Source organism: Oncorhynchus masou, chromosome 5 (assembly GCF_036934945.1).
Source record: "Oncorhynchus masou masou isolate Uvic2021 chromosome 5, UVic_Omas_1.1, whole genome shotgun sequence".
Taxonomy (NCBI): domain Eukaryota; kingdom Metazoa; phylum Chordata; class Actinopteri; order Salmoniformes; family Salmonidae; genus Oncorhynchus; species Oncorhynchus masou.
The window spans coordinates 11,732,842-11,753,726 of NC_088216.1; the positions used below are offsets into that span (position 1 = coordinate 11,732,842).

The 20,885-nt window shown below is 39.7% G+C and overlaps 1 protein-coding gene across 1 annotated transcript in view; it reads right to left on the reverse strand.

Moving 5' to 3' along the window:
• The window catches only part of LOC135525977 (collagen alpha-1(XI) chain-like), a 78,511-nt gene that overhangs the window by 11,576 nt on the left and 46,050 nt on the right, over positions 1-20,885 (reverse strand). Inside the window, exons 23-35 of the mRNA XM_064953969.1 lie at positions 16,200-16,244; positions 13,998-14,051; positions 12,956-13,000; positions 12,768-12,821; positions 11,847-11,891; positions 10,965-11,126; positions 10,595-10,648; positions 10,267-10,320; positions 3,497-3,541; positions 3,071-3,124; positions 594-638; positions 306-359; positions 58-111 (exon numbers count right to left, since the gene is read on the reverse strand). Coding sequence (XP_064810041.1) covers positions 58-111; positions 306-359; positions 594-638; positions 3,071-3,124; positions 3,497-3,541; positions 10,267-10,320; positions 10,595-10,648; positions 10,965-11,126; positions 11,847-11,891; positions 12,768-12,821; positions 12,956-13,000; positions 13,998-14,051; positions 16,200-16,244 — 765 coding nt within the window. The remainder of the gene's footprint in view (positions 1-57; positions 112-305; positions 360-593; positions 639-3,070; positions 3,125-3,496; positions 3,542-10,266; positions 10,321-10,594; positions 10,649-10,964; positions 11,127-11,846; positions 11,892-12,767; positions 12,822-12,955; positions 13,001-13,997; positions 14,052-16,199; positions 16,245-20,885) is intronic.

Below are 20,885 nucleotides of genomic sequence, written 5' to 3' on the forward strand. Positions count from 1 at the left end.
TTAGTGGATGGATAGGTGTATTTAGGTAACTTCTTGTGACCTCTAATCTCTACTCACCGGCTCTCCTCTCTGACCTGGATGACCCGGAAGTCCATCTTTCCCCGCTGGACCCTACACACACACACACAAGAAGGGACATCACAGTCACACAATTCAACATCCTGTTACACTACAATGACTGTGTGTGTGTGTGTGTGTGTGTGTGTGTGTGTGTGTGTGTGTGTGTGTGTGTGTGTGTGTGTGTGTGTGTGTGTGTGTGTGTGTGTGTGTGTGTGTGTGTGTGTGTGTGTGTGTGTGACACTCACGTTCGGTCCCTTGGGTCCTGATTCCCCGTTCCGTCCTTGTGGCCCTTGAGGCCCCTAGACAACACATAAATGAATCAATCAAACAGTCAATCAGTTAATTAATCAAACACTTATCCAACCAATCAAACACGTAATTCAATCAATTAAACAATTAGCAAGTTAGCCAATCAAACACTTACACAACCAATGAACCAGTCAACAAATATACTAATTAACAAGTCAGCCAATCAACTAATTAACCAATCAATCAATAAACCGATCAATGAGGCATGCCGTTCCTGTCCTTACCCTGTCTCCGGTTGGTCCATTAGGTCCATCATGTCCAGAGGAGCCCTGTGACAGACAGCACGGAAAACAGACAAATCAAATACAATGGTCGCATAGACATATTTAGCGAGTGTTACTGCGTGTGTAACGAAATGCTCCCAGCTCCGACAGTGCAGTAATATCTAACAATACAAAGCAATACAGGCAAACCTAAAAAGTAGAAGAATGGAATCAAGAAATGTAGAAATATTAGGACGAGCAACGTCCGAGTCGGGAATATAAATCTATATGTACAGAATGTATTCAGATGTCCGAGTCGGGAATATAAATCTATATGAACAGAATGTATTCAGATGTCCGAGTCGGGAATATAAATCTATATGTACAGAATGTATTCAGATGTCCGAGTCGGGAATATAAATCTATATGTACAGAATGTATTCAGATGTCCGAGTCGGGAATATAAATCTATATGTAGAGAATGTATTCAGATGTCCGAGTCGGGAATATAAATCTATATGTACAGAATGTATTCAGATGTCCGAGTCGGGAATATAAATCTATATGTACAGAATGTATTCAGATGTCCGAGTCGGGAATATAAATCTATATGTACAGAATGTATTCAGATGTCCGAGTCGGGAATATAAATCTATATGTAGAGAATGTATTCAGATGTCCGAGTCGGGAATATAAATCTATATGTACAGAATGTATTCAGATGTCTGAGTCGGGAATATAAATCTATATGTACAGAATGTATTCAGATCCCTGGACTCTGTCCACATTTCGTTACGTTACAGCCTTATCCTAAAAATGATTTATTTTTACAAATCCTCAGTAATCTACACACAATAACCCATAATACCCAATAATGACATCACAATACCCAATAATGACATCACAATACCCTATAATGACATCACAATACCCAATAATGACATCACAATACCCTATAATGACATCACAATACCCTATAATGACACCACAATACCCTATAATGACATCACAATGCCCCATAATAATAAAGGTTCTGAGAAATTTTAGCACAATTTATCAAAGTAAAATATAAAAATAAACGTATTTACATAAGTATTCAGACCCTTTGCTATGAGACTCAAAATGAGCTCAGGTGCATCCTGTTTCCATTGATCATCCTTGAGATGTTTCTTGATTGATTGGAGGAGTCCACTTGTGGTAAATTTAATTGATTGGTCATGATTTAGAAATGCACACACCTGTCTATATAAGGTCCCACAGTTGACAGTGCATGTCAGAGCAAAAACAACGCCGTGAGGTCGAAGGAGACAGGATTGTGTTCAGATCTGGGGAAGGGTACTATAACATTTCAGCAGCATTGAAGGTCCCCAAGAACACAGTGGCCTCCATCATTCTTAAATGGAAGAAGTTTGGAACCAGCAAGACTCTTCCTAGAGCTGGACGCCTGAACAAACTGAGCAATCAGGGGAGAAGGGCCTTGGTCAGGGAGGTGACCAAGAACCCGATGGTCACTCTGACAGAGCTCCAGAGTTCCTCTGTGGAGATGGGCGAACCTTCCAGAAGGACAACCATCTCTGCAGCACTCCACCAATCAGACCTAATGGTAGAGAGGCCAGACGGAAGCCACTACTCAGTAAAAGGGACATGACAGATCGCTTGGAGTTTTCCAAAAGGCACCTACAGACTCTCAGACCATGAGAAACAAGATTCTCTGGTCTGATGAAACAAAGATTGGACTCTTTGGCCTGAATGCCAAGCGTCACGTCTGGAGAAAACCTGTCACCATCCCCATGGTGAAGCATGGTGGTGGCAGCATCATGCTGTGGGGAGGTTTTTCAGCGGCAGGGACTGAGACTATTCAGGATCGAGGCAAAAATGAACAGAGCAAAGTACAGAGATATCATTTTTAAAATTGGGATTTTCTAAAATGTCTAAAAATCTGTTTTTGCTTTGTCATTATAGGGCATTGTGTTTGATTGATTGATGAGGGAGGGGAAAAAAAACATTTAATACATTTCAGAATTACGCTTTAACAAAATGTGGAAAAAGTTAAGGGGTCTGAATACTTTCCGAATGCACTGTATTCAATTATAGAATAGTATACAATATACTATACTATTAACTTATAGAATACTATACAATATACTATACTATTAACTTATAGAATACTATACAATATACCATACTATTAACTTATAGAATACTATACAATATACTATACTATTAACTTATAGACTACTATGCTGTATACTATACTATTATCTTATAGAATACTATATTATACTATTAACTTATATAATACTATGCTATTAACGTATATAATACTATACTATATACTATAATATTAATCAGTGTGATTGAGGTTATGCTCCAAATGGCATCCTATTCTCCATGTAGTGCATTACTTTTTAGGGTGCCATTTGGGATGCATTCTGTGTTACTGCTGGATAGAGAAATTATGATGACCTCATAATGATTAGAATGGGTTGAACTCTGACCTTGCCCCCTGTCTTCCCCGTTGGTCCCTTGGCACCCCGGCCCCCACGCGCCCCCTGCAGGATAAACAAGAGTATTACACACACAGATAAGCACGCATAGGCAGAGACAAACACACACACACACAGATAAACACACAGAGACAAACACACACACACACACACACACACAGAGACAAACACACAAACACACACACACAGATAAACACACATAAGCAGACACACACACAGACACACACGTACACACACAGACAGTACTCACACACTCACACACACAGACAGTGCTCAAACACGTACAAACACAGACAGTACTCACACACACACACACACACACACACACACACACACACACACACACACACACACACAGACAGTACTCACACACGTACACACACAGACAGTACTCACACACACACAGACAGTACTCACATTAGGACCCCTCTGTCCTGCACTGCCTGCTTCCCCCCCGGGACCCTGTGGAAGAGAAAACAGGACAGACCGTTACCATGGGTACGTCATACAGCCAGTTACCATGTATACACCACTGAGTACCTGACAGTATACTGTACCTAACAATATACTGTAGCTGACAATATACAATATACTGTATACTGTACCTGACAATATACTGTACCTGACAATATACTGTACCTGACTATATACTGTACCTGACTATATACTGTATACTGTACCTGACAATATACTGTACCTGACAATATACTGTACCTGACAATATACTGTATACTGTACCTGACAATATACTGTACCTGACAATATACTGTATACTGTACCTGACAATATACTGTATACTGTACCTGACAATATACTGTATACTGTACCTGACAATATACTGTACCTGACAATATACTGTACCTAACAATATACTGTATACTGTACCTGACAATATACTGTACCTGACAATATACTGTACCTGACAATATACTGTACCTGGCAATATACTGTATACTGTACCTGACAATATACTGTATACTGTACCTGACAATATACTGTATACTGTACCTGACAATATACTGTACCTGACAATATACTGTACCTGACAATATACTGTACCTGACAATATACTGTATACTGTACCTGACAATATACTGTATACTGTACCTGACAATATACTGTATACTGTACCTGACAATATACTGTACCTGACAATATACTGTATACTGTACCTGACAATATACTGTATACTGTACCTGACAATATACTGTATACTGTACCTGACAATATACTGTACCTGACAATATACTGTACCTGACAATATACTGTACCTGACAATATACTGTACCTGACAATATACTGTATACTGTACCTGACAATATACTGTATACAATATACTGTATACTGTACCTGACAATATACTGTATACTGTACCTGACAATATACTGTACCTGACAATATACTGTACCTGACAATATACTGTACCTGACAATATACTGTACCTGACAATATACTGTACCTGACAATATACTGTATACTGTACCTGACAATATACTGTATACTGTACCTGACAATATACTGTACCTGACAATATACTGTACCTGACAATATACTGTACCTGACAATATACTGTACCTGACAATATACTGTACCTGACAATATACAATATACTGTACCTGACAATATACTGTACCTGACAATATACTGTATACTGTACCTAACAATATACTGTACCTGACAATATACTGTACCTGACAATATACTGTACCTGACAATATACAATATACTGTACCTAACAATATACTGTACCTGACAATATACTGTACCTGACAATATACTGTATCTGACAATATACTGTACCTGACAATATACTGTACCTGACAATATACTGTACCTGACAATATACTGTACCTGACAATATACAATATACTGTACCTGACAATATACTGTACCTGACAATATACTGTATACTGTACCTAACAATATACTGTACCTGACAATATACTGTACCTGACAATATACTGTACCTGACAATATACAATATACTGTACCTAACAATATACTGTACCTGACAATATACTGTACCTGACAATATACTGTACATGACAATATACTGTATCTGACAATATACTGTACCTGACAATATACTGTATCTGACAATATACTGTACCTGACAATATACTGTACCTGACAATATACTGTACCTGACAATATACTGTACCTGACAATATACTGTACCTGACAATATACAATATACTGTACCTGACAATATACTGTACCTGACAATATACTGTATACTGTACCTGACAATATACTGTACCTGACAATATACTGTACCTGACAATATACTGTACCTGACAATATACTGTATACTGTACCTGACAATATACTGTACCTGACAATATACTGTACCTGACAATATACTGTATACTGTACCTGACAATATACTGTACCTGACAATATACAATATACTGTACCTGACAATATACTGTACCTGACAATATACTGTATACTGTACCTGACAATATACTGTACCTGACAATATACTGTATACTGTACCTGACAATATACTGTACCTGACAATATACTGTACCTGACAATATACTGTACCTGACAATATACTGTATACTGTACCTGACAATATACTGTATACTGACAATATACTGTACCTGACAAATATACTGTATACAATATACTGTACCTGACAATATACTGTATATACTGTACCTGACAATATACTGTACCTGACAATATACTGTATACTGTACCTGACAATATACTGTACATGACAATATACAATATACTGTACCTGACAATATACTGTACCTGACAATATACTGTATACTGTACCTGACAATATACAATATACTGTACCTGACAATATACTGTACCTGACAATATACTGTACCTGACAATATACTGTACCTGACAATATACTGTATACTGTACCTGACAATATACTGTACCTGACAATATACTGTACCTGACAATATACTGTATACTGTACCTGACAATATACAATATACTGTACCTGACAATATACTGTACCTGACAATATACTGTACCTGACAATATACTGTACCTGACAATATACTGTATACTGTACCTGACAATATACTGTATACTGTACCTGACAATATACTGTATACTGTACCTGACAATATACTGTACCTGACAATATACTGTATACTGTACCTGACAATATACTGTATACTGTACCTGACAATATACTGTATCTGACAATATACTGTACCTGACAATATACTGTACCTGACAATATACTGTACCTAACAATATACTGTACCTGACAATATACTGTACCTGACAATATACTGTACCTGACAATATACAATATACTGTACCTGACAATATACTGTATACTGTACCTGACAATATACTGTACCTGACAATATACTGTACCTGACAATATACTGTATACTGTACCTGACAATATACTGTACCTGACAATATACTGTACCTGACAATATACTGTACCTGACAATATACTGTACCTGACAATATACTGTATACTGTACCTGACAATATACTGTACCTGACAATATACTGTATACTGTACCTGACAATATACTGTATACTGTACCTGACAATATACTGTATACTGTACCTGACAATATACTGTACCTGACAATATACTGTATACTGTACCTGACAATATACTGTATACTGTACCTGACAATATACTGTATACTGTACCTGACAATATACTGTACCTGACAATATACTGTACCTGACAATATACTGTACCTGACAATATACTGTATCTGACAATATACTGTATCTGACAATATACTGTACCTGACAATATACTGTACCTGACAATATACTGTACCTGACAATATACTGTATACTGTACCTGACAATATACTGTACCTGACAATATACTGTATACAATATACCTGACAATATACTGTATACAATATACTGTACCTGACAATATACTGTATACTGTACCTGACAATATACTGTACCTGACAATATACTGTACCTGACAATATACTGTACCTGACAATATACTGTATACTGTACCTGACAATATACTGTATACTGTACCTGACAATATACTGTACCTGACAATATACTGTATACTGTACCTGACAATATACTGTATACTGTACCTGACAATATACTGTACCTGACAATATACTGTACCTGACAATATACTGTATACTGTACCTGACAATATACTGTATACTGTACCTGACAATATACTGTATACTGTACCTGACAATATACTGTACCTGACAATATACTGTACCTGACAATATACTGTACCTGACAATATACTGTATACTGTACCTGACAATATACTGTACCTGACAATATACTGTACCTGACAATATACAATATACTGTATCTGACAATATACTGTATACTGTACCTGGCAATATACTGTATACTGTACCTGACAATATACTGTACCTGACAATATACTGTACCTGACAATATACTGTACCTGACAATATACTGTACCTGACAATATACTGTACCTAACAATATACTGTATACTGTACCTGACAATATACTGTATACTGTACCTGACAATATACTGTATACTGTACCTGACAATATACTGTATACTGTACCTGACAATATACTGTATACTGTACCTGACAATATACTGTATGTACTAACAATATACTGTACCTGACAATATACTGTATACTGTACCTGACAATATACTGTACCTGACAATATACTGTACCTGACAATATACTGTACCTGACAATATACTGTACCTGACAATATACTGTACCTAACAATATACTGTATACTGTACCTAACAATATACTGTATACTGTACCTGACAATATACTGTACCTGACAATATACTGTACCTGACAATATACTGTACCTAACAATATACTGTATACTGTACCTGACAATATACTGTACCTGACAATATACTGTACCTGACAATATACTGTACCTGACACTATACTGTACCTGACAATATACTGTACCTGACAATATACTGTATACTGTACCTGACAATATACTGTACCTGACAATATACTGTATACTGTACCTGACAATATACTGTATACTGTACCTGACAATATACTGTATACTGTACCTGACAATATACTGTACCTGACAATATACTGTACCTGACAATATACTGTATACTGTACCTGACAATATACTGTACCTGACAATATACTGTACCTGACAATATACTGTATACTGTACCTGACAATATACTGTACCTGACAATATACTGTATACTGTACCTGACAATATACTGTATACTGTACCTGACAATATACTGTACCTGACAATATACTGTACCTGACAATATACTGTATACTGTACCTGACAATATACTGTATACTGTACCTGACAATATACTGTATACTGTACCTGACAATATACTGTACCTGACAATATACTGTACCTGACAATATACTGTATACTGTACCTGACAATATACTGTACCTGACAATATACTGTACCTGACAATATACTGTATACTGTACCTGACAATATACTGTATACTGTACCTGACAATATACTGTATACTGTACCTGACAATATACTGTACCTGACAATATACTGTACCTGACAATATACTGTATACTATACTATACTGTACCTGACAATATACTGTACCTGACAATATACTGTCTACTGTACCTGACAATATACTGTATACTGTACCTGACAATATACTGTATACTGTACCTGACAATATACTGTATACTGTACCTGACAATATATTGTACCTGACAATATACTGTACCTGACAATATACTGTACCTGACAATATACTGTACCTGACAATATACTGTATACTGTACCTGACAATATACTGTATACTGTACCTGACAATATACTGTACCTGACAATATACTGTATACTGTACCTGACAATATACTGTACCTGACAATATACTGTCTACTGTACCTGACAATATACTGTATACTGTACCTGACAATATACTGTATACTGTACCTGACAATATACTGTATACTGTACCTGACAATATATTGTACCTGACAATATACTGTACCTGACAATATACTGTATCTGACAATATACTGTACCTGACAATATACTGTACCTGACAATATACTGTACCTGACAATATACTGTATACTGTACCTGACAATATACTGTACCTGACAATATACTGTACCTGACAATATACTGTACCTGACAATATACTGTACCTAACAATATATTGTACCTGACAATATACTGTACCTGACAATATACTGTATACTGTACCTAACAATATAATGTACCTGACAATATACTGTACCTAACAATATAATGTACCTGACAATATACTGTACCTAACAATATACTGTACCTGACAATATACTGTATACTGTACCTGACAATATACTGTACCTAACAATATACTGTATACTGTACCTAACAATATAATGTACCTGACAATATACTGTACCTGACAATATACTGTACCTGACAATATACTGTATACTGTACCTGACAATATACTGTACCTGACAATACACTTTTTGTGTTTTCTAAAGCACCGACTTGATGAAAGTGTGTTTCAATTACATAGAAACACAATATAAATACAAGAAATACTGACAATTCCATGTCCAGCATGGCAGTATGGCATAGAATTACATATAGGATCTCTATGTTATGAATATCTATGTGTGCGTTGGTAAATTCACTCTGGCTATCTACTCCTATTTCCGAGCACCTCGTCTAAGTGTGCCAGAGCACAGAATAACGGAAGAATTTACAAACGCTTAACACCTGTTGAATATGACCGGTATTGGTAAACCTCTGCAACAAGTCTCCAACGCTCTGGACCACATGGAAACGGCCTAACCAGCTCTGTCTGCAAGGGACAGGAAAATGACTGCCGTTGTGAGGGCAGAATGCTCGGATCAACCCTACTCCTCGGCCAGAGCTGCCAGTGTTGCCGCTCTGAACGCTCCTAGAGCGAAACACTCTGAACGCTCCTAGAGCAAAACGCTCTGAACGCTCCTAGAGCGAAACACTCTCAACGCTCCGAGAGCAAAACACTCTGAACGCTCCTAGAGCGGAACACTCTGAACGCTCCTAGAGCGAAACACTCTGAACGCTCCTAGAGTGAAACGCTCTGAACGCTCCTAGAACGAAACGCTCTGAACGCTCCGAGAACATAACGCTCTGAATTTAGCAACGCCCACAGTGCACTCTGGCACTCCAGATTGAATGTATGAACAACCCCTATTGTAAAGCCTCCCTCTACTACTCACCCTCTTCCCCTTCTCTCCCAAAACTCCAATAGATCCAGGAAAACCATCCGAACCCTGTTGGGATTGACACACACAGAAACATTACTGCTACGATCAAACAATGTGTTAGCCTTCTCTGTGTTACTGCTACGATCAGACAATGTGTTAGTTACTGCTACGACCAGACAATGTGTTAGCCTTCTCTGTGTTACTGCTACGACCAGACAATGTGTTAGTTACTGCTACGACCAGACAATGTGTTAGTTACTGCTACGATCAGACAATGTGTTAGCCTTCTCTGTGTTAACGAACATGTATATTGGTTACTTGATATATTAACTCCTCTCACCTTCGGCCCTTTTTGTCCAGGATACCCCGGTAACCCTGGAACTCCCAGTTTACCCTGAGAGAGAGAGAGAGAGAGAGAGAGAGAGAGAGAGAGAGAGAGAGAGAGAGAGAGAGAGAGAGAGAGAGACAGAGAGACAGAGAGACAGAGAGACAGAGAGAGAGAGGAGGAGGAGAAGAGAGAGGAGGAGGATGGAGAGAGAGAGAGAGAGTAGAAGCAGAGAAGATTGAGATTGAGAGAAATGTTGACTTCATATAACTTTTTTTTAGCTCAGTGGGACAGCGCAGACAACAGTGGTTCAAAATCGTGTTCAAACACGCACCACCAACCCCCTTCCTCCCACACACACACACCCCAACTGTGTACCACCTACCTTTTCTCCAGCGATGCCCACGGCTCCAGCCTCCCCCAGGGGTCCAGCCTGTCCTTTAGGTCCTTCAGGACCATCCTCTCCCCTGGACCCTGGGACCCCGTTGTCACCCCCGTCACCTTTCAGCCCCATCTCTCCCTTAGAGCCGGGGAACCCATCCTCACCCTACAACCCGGAACAGGTCAGAAACACAGAGAGAACTCTGGGTAGTGCTTTGTAAAAAAACACAGAGCTAATCGGGGTATAGCTGGGTAAAACATAGAGATAACTCAGGGTATAGCTGGGTAAAACACAGAGATAACTCAGGGTATAGCTGGGTAAAAGACAAAGATAACTCAGGGTAGAGCTGGGTAAAACATAGAGATAACTCAGGGTATAGCTGGGTAAAACACAGAGATAACTCAGGGTAGAGCTGGGTAAAACACAGAGATAACTCAGGGTAGAGCTGGGTAAAACACAGAGATAACTCAGGGTATAGCTGGGTAAAACACAGAGATAACTCAGGGTAGAGCTGGGTAAAACACAGAGATAACTCAGGGTAGAGTTGGGTAAAACAGAGATAACTCAGGGTAGAGCTGGGTAAAACACAGAGATAACTCAGGGTAGAGCGAGGTAAAACACAGAGATAACTCAGGGTAGAGCGGGGTAAAACAGAGATAACTCAGGGTAGAGCTGGGTAAAAGACAGAGATAACTCAGGGTAGAGCTGGGTAAAAGACAGAGATAACTCAGGGTAGAGTTGGGTAAAACACAGAGATAACTCAGGGTAGAGCTGGGTAAAAGACAGAGATAACTCAGGGTAGAGCTGGGTAAAAGACAGAGATAACTCAGGGTAGAGCTGGGTAAAAGACAGAGATAACTCAGGGTAGAGCCGTGTCTCTCTCACCTTCTCTCCTTTGCTTCCCTTCATTCCTCTAATTCCGTCCGCTCCCTGTGGATGAGACAGAGAATACACACTTACAATGGAACCCAGAGACAGAGAATACACACTTACAATGGAACCCAGAGACAGAGAATACACACTTACAATGGAACCCAGAGACAGAGAATACACACTTACAATGGAACCCAGAGACAGAGAATAAACACTTACAATGGAACCCAGAGAGAGAATACACACTTAGAATGGAACCCAGAGAGAGAATACACACTTAGAATGGAACCCAGAGACAGAGAATACACACTTACAATGGAACCCAGAGACAGAGAATACACACTTACAATGGAACCCAGAGACAGAGAATACACACTTAGAATGGAACCCAGAGACAGAGAATAAACACTTACAATGGAACCCAGAGAGAGAATACACACTTAGAATGGAACCCAGAGAGAGAATACACACTTAGAATGGAACCCAGAGAGAGAGAATACACACTTACAATGGAACCCAGAGACAGAGAATACACACTTACAATGGAACCCGGAGACAGAGAATAAACACTTACAATGGAACCCAGAGACAGAGAATACACACTTAGAATGGAACCCAGAGACAGAGAATACACACTTACAATGGAACCCAGAGACAGAGAATACACACTTACAATGGAACCCAAAGACAGAGAATACACAATTTGAATGGAACACAGAGACAGAGAATACACACTTAGAATGGAACACAGAGACAGAGAATACACAATTCAAATGGAACACAGAGACAGAAAATCAGAACAAACAGAATGGAACACAGAGACAGAGAATACACACTTAGAATGGAACCCAGAGACAGAGAATACACACTTAGAATGGAACCCAGAGGCAGAGAATCAGAACAAACAGAAAAGAACACAGATTTAGAATGTACCTTCACTCCTCTTGATCCTGGATATCCTATAGGCCCCTGGACTCCTGGTGGGCCCTATACACACACAGAGACACATCAGTAACATCACACACACACACACACACACACACACACACACACACACACACACACACACACACACACACACACACACACACACACACACACACACACACACACAGGCTTACCGGTAGTCCCTTCTCTCCTGGAGTCCCCTCTCTCCCTGGGTGACCCTGTAGACACGAGAACAAGATCATATGGATGAGAGCGAATATGTGTGTGTGTGTTGTGTGTGTTAGTGTGTGTATTAGCGTGTGTGTTAGCATGTGTGTGTTAGCATGTGTGTGTTAGCGTGTGTGAGTTTGTTAGCATGTGTGTTAGCATATGTGTATGTGTTAATGTGTATGTTATCATGTGCGTGTGTGTTAGTGTGTGTGTGTATGTTAGTGTGTGCGTGTGTGTTAGCGTATGTGTGTGTGTTAGCGTGTGTGTGTGTGTGTTAGTGTGTGTTCGCATGTGTTTGTGTTAGCATGTGTGTTAGCGTGTGTGTTAGTGTGTTAGTGTGTGTTAGTGTGTGTTTGTGTGTAGTGCGTGTGTGTGTGTGTTAGCGTGTATGTTAGTGTGTGTGTTAGCGTGTGTGTGTGTGTGTGTGTGTGTGTTAGCGTGTGTGTTAGCGTGTGTGTTTGTGTGTGTGTGTGTGTGTGTGTGTGTGTGTGTGTGTGTGTGTGTGTGTGTGTGTGTGTGTGTGTGTGTGTGTGTGTGTGTGAGTGTGTGTGTGTGTGTTAGTGTGTGTGTGTGTGTTAGTGTGTATGTTAGCATGTGTGTTAGTGTGTGTGTGTGTGTGTGTGTGTGTGTGTGTGTGTGTGTGTGTGTGTGTGTGTGTGTGTGTGTGTGTGTGTGTGTGTGTGTGTGTGTGTGTGTGTGTTAGTGTGTGTGTGTGTGTGTTAGTGTGTATGATAGCATGTGTGTGTGTGTGTGTGTGTGTGTGTGTGTGTGTGTGTGTGTGTGTGTGTGTGTGTGTGTGTGTGTGTGTGTGTGTGTGTGTGTGTGTGTTAGTGTGTGTGTGTGTTAGTGTGTGTGTGTGTGTGTTAGTGTGTATGATAGCATGTGTGTGTGTGTGTGTGTGTGTGTGTGTGTTAGCGTGTGTGTTAGCGTGTGTGTGTGTTAGCGTGTATGTTAGCGTGTGTGATAGTGTGTGTGTTAGTGTGTGTGTGTGTATGCAGTACTCACGGTAGGTCCATCATTCCCAGGTAGTCCTTGCAACCCTTTCTTCCCTTGGGGCCCCTGAGAGACAAAGCCATTTTATTTACAACCTACACCTTTAATTTATCTCATCATATCATACGTCAGGTAAAGTAAATGTTGTCATACATTAATTACAACCTACACCTTTAATTTATCTCATCATATCATACGTCAGGTAAAGTAAATGTTGTCATACATTAATTACAACCTACACCTTTAATTTATCTCATCATATCATACGTCAGGTAAAGTAAATGTTGTCATACATTAATTACAACCTACACCTTTAATTTATCTCATCATATCATCCGTCAGGTAAAGTAAATGTTGTCATACATTAATTACAACCTACACCTTTAATTTATCTCATCATATCATCCGTCAGGTAAAGTAAATGTTGTCATACATTAATTACAACCTACACCTTTAATTTATCTCATCATATCATACGTCAGCTAAAGTAAATGTTGTCATACATTAATTACAACCTACACCTTTAATTTATCTCATCATATCATACGTCAGCTAAAGTAAATGTTGTCATACATTAATTACAACCTACACCTTTAATTTATCTCATCATATCATCCGTCAGGTAAAGTAAATGTTGTCATACATTAATTACAACCTACACCTTTAATTTATCTCATCATATCATACGTCAGCTAAAGTAAATGTTGTCATACATTAATTACAACCTACACCTTTAATTTATCTCATCATATCATACGTCAGGTAAAGTAAATGTTGTCATACATTAATTACAACCTACACCTTTAATTTATCTCATCATATCATACGTCAGGTAAAGTAAATGTTGTCATACATTAATTACAACCTACACCTTTAATTTATCTCATCATATCATCCGTCAGGTAAAGTAAATGTTGTCATACATTAATTACAACCTACACCTTTAATTTATCTCATCATATCATCCGTCAGGTAAAGTAAATGTTGTCATACATTAATTACAACCTACACCTTTAATTTATCTCATCATATCATACGTCAGCTAAAGTAAATGTTGTCATACATTAATTACAACCTACACCTTTAATTTATCTCATCATATCATACGTCAGGTAAAGTAAATGTTGTCATACATTAATTACAACCTACACCTTTAATTTATCTCATCATATCATCCGTCAGGTAAAGTAAATGTTGTCATACATTAATTACAACCTACACCTTTAATTTATCTCATCATATCATACGTCAGCTAAAGTAAATGTTGTCATACATTAATTACAACCTACACCTTTAATTTATCTCATCATATCATCCGTCAGCTAAAGTAAATGTTGTCATACATTAATTACAACCTACACCTTTAATTTATCTCATCATATCATCCGTCAGGTAAAGTAAATGTTGTCATACATTAATTACAACCTACACCTTTAATTTATCTCATCATATCATACGTCAGCTAAAGTAAATGTTGTCATACATTAATTACAACCTACACCTTTAATTTATCTCATCATATCATACGTCAGCTAAAGTAAATGTTGTCATACATTAATTACAACCTACACCTTTAATTTATCTCATCATATCATCCGTCAGGTAAAGTAAATGTTGTCATACATTAATTACAACCTACACCTTTAATTTATCTCATCATATCATATGTCAGCTAAAGTAAATGTTGTCATACATTAATTACAACCTACACCTTTAATTTATCTCATCATATCATACGTCAGCTAAAGTAAATGTTGTCATACATTAATTACAACCTACACCTTTAATTTATCTCATCATATCATACGTCAGGTAAAGTAAATGTTGTCATACATTAATTACAACCTACACCTTTAATTTATCTCATCATATCATACGTCAGCTAAAGTAAATGTTGTCATACATTCCTGTGTTTTATACAGTTGAAGTCAGACGTTTACATACACCTTAATTACAACCTACACCTTTAATTTGGCATATCTCATCATATCATGTTATGTAAAGTAAATGTTGTCATACATTCCTGTGTTTTGACATGTTCCATATACAGTTGAAGTCGGAAGTTTACATACACATACAGTCCTACCTTTGACATGTTAAATATGGTAGGACAGTCCTACCTTTGACATGTTTAATATGGTAGGACAGTCCTACCTTAACTTTGACATGTTTAATATACAGTATATGTTGACAACATATTTAAGACAGTCCTACCTTTAGTCCTGGCAAGCCTACCAGGCCCTGAGGACCAGGAAACCCCTGTTAGAGACAGAGAGAGGGAGTTAAGAGTGTGTCGGGGTGTGTGATAATGAAGCGCAGGTCAGATGCTGTTTGTCACCCGTCCGCTAATTACCCATTGGCCAAAGCCTGACTACATGTGAGGAACCTGACCCTAACCTGACCCTAACCTGACCCTAACCCTAACCTGACCCTAGCCTGACCCTAAACCTAACCTGACCCTAACCTGACCCTAACATGACTCTAACCTGACCCTAACCTGACCCTAACCTGACCCTAACCCTAACCTGACCCTAACCTTTCCTAACCTGACCCTAACCTGACCCTAACCTGACCCTAACCCTAACCTGACCCTAACCTTTCCTAACCTGACCCTAACCCTAACCTGACCCTAACCTGACCCTAACCTGACCCTAACCCTAACCTGACCCTAACCTTTCCTAACCTGACCCTAACCTTTCCTAACCTGACCATAACCCTAACCTGACCCTAACCTGACCCTAACCTGACCCTAACCCTAACCTGACCCTAACACTAACCTGACCCTAACCTGACCCTAACCCTAACCTGACCCTAACCTGACCCTAACCTGACCCTAACCTGACCCTAACCCTAACATGACCCTAACCTGACCCTAACCTGACCCTAACCTGACCCTGACCCTAACCTGACCCTAACCTGACCCTAACACTAACCTGACCCTAACCTGACCCTAACCCTAACCTGACCCTAACCTGACCCTAACATGACCCTAACCTGACCCTAACCTGACCCTAACCTGACCCTAACCCTAACCTGACCCTAACCCTAACCTGACCCTAACCTGACCCTAACCCTAACCTGACCCTAACCTGACCCTAACATGACCCTAACCCTAACCTGACCCTAACCTGACCCTAACCTGACCCTAACACTAACCTGACCCTAACCTGACCCTAACCCTAACCTGACCCTAACCCTAACCTGACCCTAACACTAACCTGACCCTAACCTGACCCTAACCTGACCCTAACCCTAACCTGACCCTAACACTAACCTGACCCTAACCTGACCCTAACATGACCCTAACCCTAACCTGACCCTAACACTAACCTGACCCTAACATGACCCTAACCTGACCCTAACCTGACCCTAACCTGACCCTAACACTAACCTGACCCTAACCTGACCCTAACATGACCCTAACCTGACCCTAACCTGACCCTAACATGACCCTAACCTGACCCTAACCTGACCCTAACCTGACCCTAACCCTAACCTGACCCTAACCTGACCCTAACCCTAACCTGACCCTAACCCTAACCTGACCCTAACCTGACCCTAACATGACCCTAACCCTAACCTGACCCTAACACTAACCTGACCCTAACCTGACCCTAACATGACCCTAACCCTAACCTGACCCTAACACTAACCTGACCCTAACATGACCCTAACCTGACCCTAACCTGACCCTAACCTGACCCTAACACTAACCTGACCCTAACCTGACCCTAACCCTAACCCTAACATGACCCTAACCCTAACCTGACCCTAACACTAACCTGACCCTAACATGACCCTAACCTGACCCTAACCTGACCCTAACACTAACCTGACCCTAACCTGACCCTAACCTGACCCTAACCTGACCCTAACCCTAACCCTAACCTGACCCTAACCTGACCCTAACCTGACCCTAACCCTAACCTGACCCTAACCTGACCCTAACCTGACCCTAACCTGACCCTAACCTGACCCTAACCTGACCCTAACCCTAACCTGACCCTAACCTGACCCTAACCCTAACCTGACCCTAACCTGACCCTAACCTGACCCTAACCTGACCCTGACCCTGACCCTAACCTGACCCTAACCTGACCCTAACCTGACCCTAACCTGACCCTAACCTGACCCTAACCCTAACCTGACCCTAACCTGACCCTAACCCTAACCTGACCCTAACCTGACCCTAACCTGCTAATATAGAAAATCCACTGTACAGTCAGAGATGGTGTCAAAAAAATGTTGACAGACCTTTTTAGACAGGCATCTGTTTCTGTTTCATTTACAACATCTTGGAAGGCTCTTTGTAAGTCAACTTGGGCCTATACTTAGATACATGCAGCTTCACTTCTGCCATTAGTTGTTGTCCTCGACCAGTGGTTCCCAAACTTTATATAGTCCTGTACCCCTTCCAACATTCAAACCTCCAGCTGTACCCCCTCTAAAACTTTATATAGTCCTGTACCCCTTCCAACATTCAAACCTCCAGCTGTACCCCCTCTAAAACTTTATATAGTCCTGTACCCCTTCCAACATTCAAACCTCCAGCTGTACCCCCTCTAAAACTTTATATAGTCCTGTACCCCTTCCAACATTCAAACCTCCAGCTGTACCCCCTCTAAAATTTTATATAGTCCTGTACCCCTTCCAACATTCAAACCTCCAGCTGTACCCCCTCTAAAACTTTATATAGTCCTGTACCCCTTCCAACATTCAAACCTCCAGATGTACCCCCTCTATATCTATATAGTCCCGTACCCCTTCCAACATTCAAACCTCCAGATGTACCCCCTCTAAAACTTTATATAGTCCTGTACCCCTTCCAACATTCAAACCTCCAGCTGTACCCCCTCTAAAACTTTATATTGTCCTGTACCCCTTCCAACATTCAAACCTCCAGCTGTACCCCCTCTAAAACTTTATATAGTCCTGTACCCCTTCCAACATTCAAACCTCCAGCTGTACCCCCTCTAAAACTTTATATAGTCCTGTACCCCTTCCAACATTCAAACCTCCAGATGTACCCCCTCTATATCTATATAGGCCCGTACCCCTTCCAACATTCAAACCTCCAGATGTACCCCCTCTAAAACTTTATATAGTCCTGTACCCCTTCCAACATTCAAACCTCCAGCTGTACCCCCTCTAAAACTTTATATAGTCCTGTACCCCTTCCAACATTCAAACCTCCAGCTGTACCCCCTCTAAAACTTTATATTGTCCTGTACCCCTTCCAACATTCAAACCTCCAGCTGTACCCCCTCTATATCTATATAGTCCCGTACCCCTTCCAACATTCAAACCTCCAGCTGTACCCCCTCTAAAACTTTATATTGTCCTGTACCCCTCCAAACATTCAAACCTCCAGATGTACCCCCTCTAAAACTTTATATAGTCCTGTACCCCTTCCAACATTCAAACCTCCAGATGTACCCCCTCTAAAACTTTATATAGTCCTGTACCCCTTCAAACATTCAAACCTCCAGCTGTACCCCCTCTATATCTATATAGTCCTGTACCCCTTCCAACATTCAAACCTCCAGATGTACCCCCTCTATATCTATATAGTCCTGTACCCCTTCAAACATTCAAACCTCCAGATGTACCCCCTCTATATCTATATAGTCCTATACCCCTTCAAACATTCAAACCTCCAGATGTACCCCCTCTAAAACTATATAATCCCATACCCCTTCAAACATTCAAACCTCCAGATGTACCCCCTCTAGCACCAGGGTCAGCGCACTCTCAAATGTTGTTTTTTTCCATCATTGTAAGCCTGCCAAACACAATACGATACATTTATTAAACATAAGAATGAGTGAGAGTTGTCGTCACAACCCGGCTTGTGGGAAGTGACAAAGAGCTCTTATAGGACCAGGGCACAAATAATAGTATATAATAATAAAAATAATAATAATCAATAATTTTGCTCTTTATTTAACCATCTTACATATAAAACCTTATATGTTCATCGAAAATTGTGAATAACTCACCACAGGTTAATGAGAAAGGTGTGCCTGCCCTAGAAGACTAAAAAACCCTTGCTCACCAGAATAACGTCATAAATCAAGAGGATGAATGCTTCAATCTCGTTGACATAGGTAAAGTTTGTTATCTCTTTCCTATTTCATCTCTGCTTCTCTCACGCAGCAGAGACATTTAGGGACCGGGGATAAAATGTGAAAACTTTTAAACAAAGCGGGAAAAAATTCCTGCGCAAAATTTCCAACTGAAACGTTATTTAAGAAAGTTAAACGTTGTTTTAAAAAGACCCAACATGTTTTTGATAAAATTGTAGTTTGGCTTGGATGCATATTTTATGTGGTTTTATGACACTGATAAAGACAGCACCTGTACAGACGGTCCCTAACCGCTCATTCACTCTCTCAAGATGCCCGAAATAAATCATATTTCTCCACTCCTGTTTCCAAGTCAAAATGTACATTTGGTGTTTCATTTTAATGCAAGAAATGCTTCATTCCGTAGGAGTTAAAATGATATTAGACTATGTGAGAGGTTATAGACTATGTGAGAGGTTATAGACTATGTGAAAGGTTATAGACTATGTGAGAGGTTATAGACTGTATGAGAGGTTATAGACTGTATGAGAGTTTATAGACTGTATGAGAGGTTATAGACTGTATGAGAGGTTATAGACTGTATGAGAGTTTATAGACTGTATGAGAGGTTATAGACTATGCGAGAGGTTATAGACTATGTGAGAGGTTATAGACTGTATGAGAGGTTATAAACTATGTGAGAGGTTATAGACTATGTGAGAGGTTATAGACTGTATGAGAGGTTATAGACTATGTGAGAGGTTATAGACTATGTGAGAGGTTATAGACTATGTGAGAGGTTATAGACTGTATGAGAGGTTATAGACTGTATGAG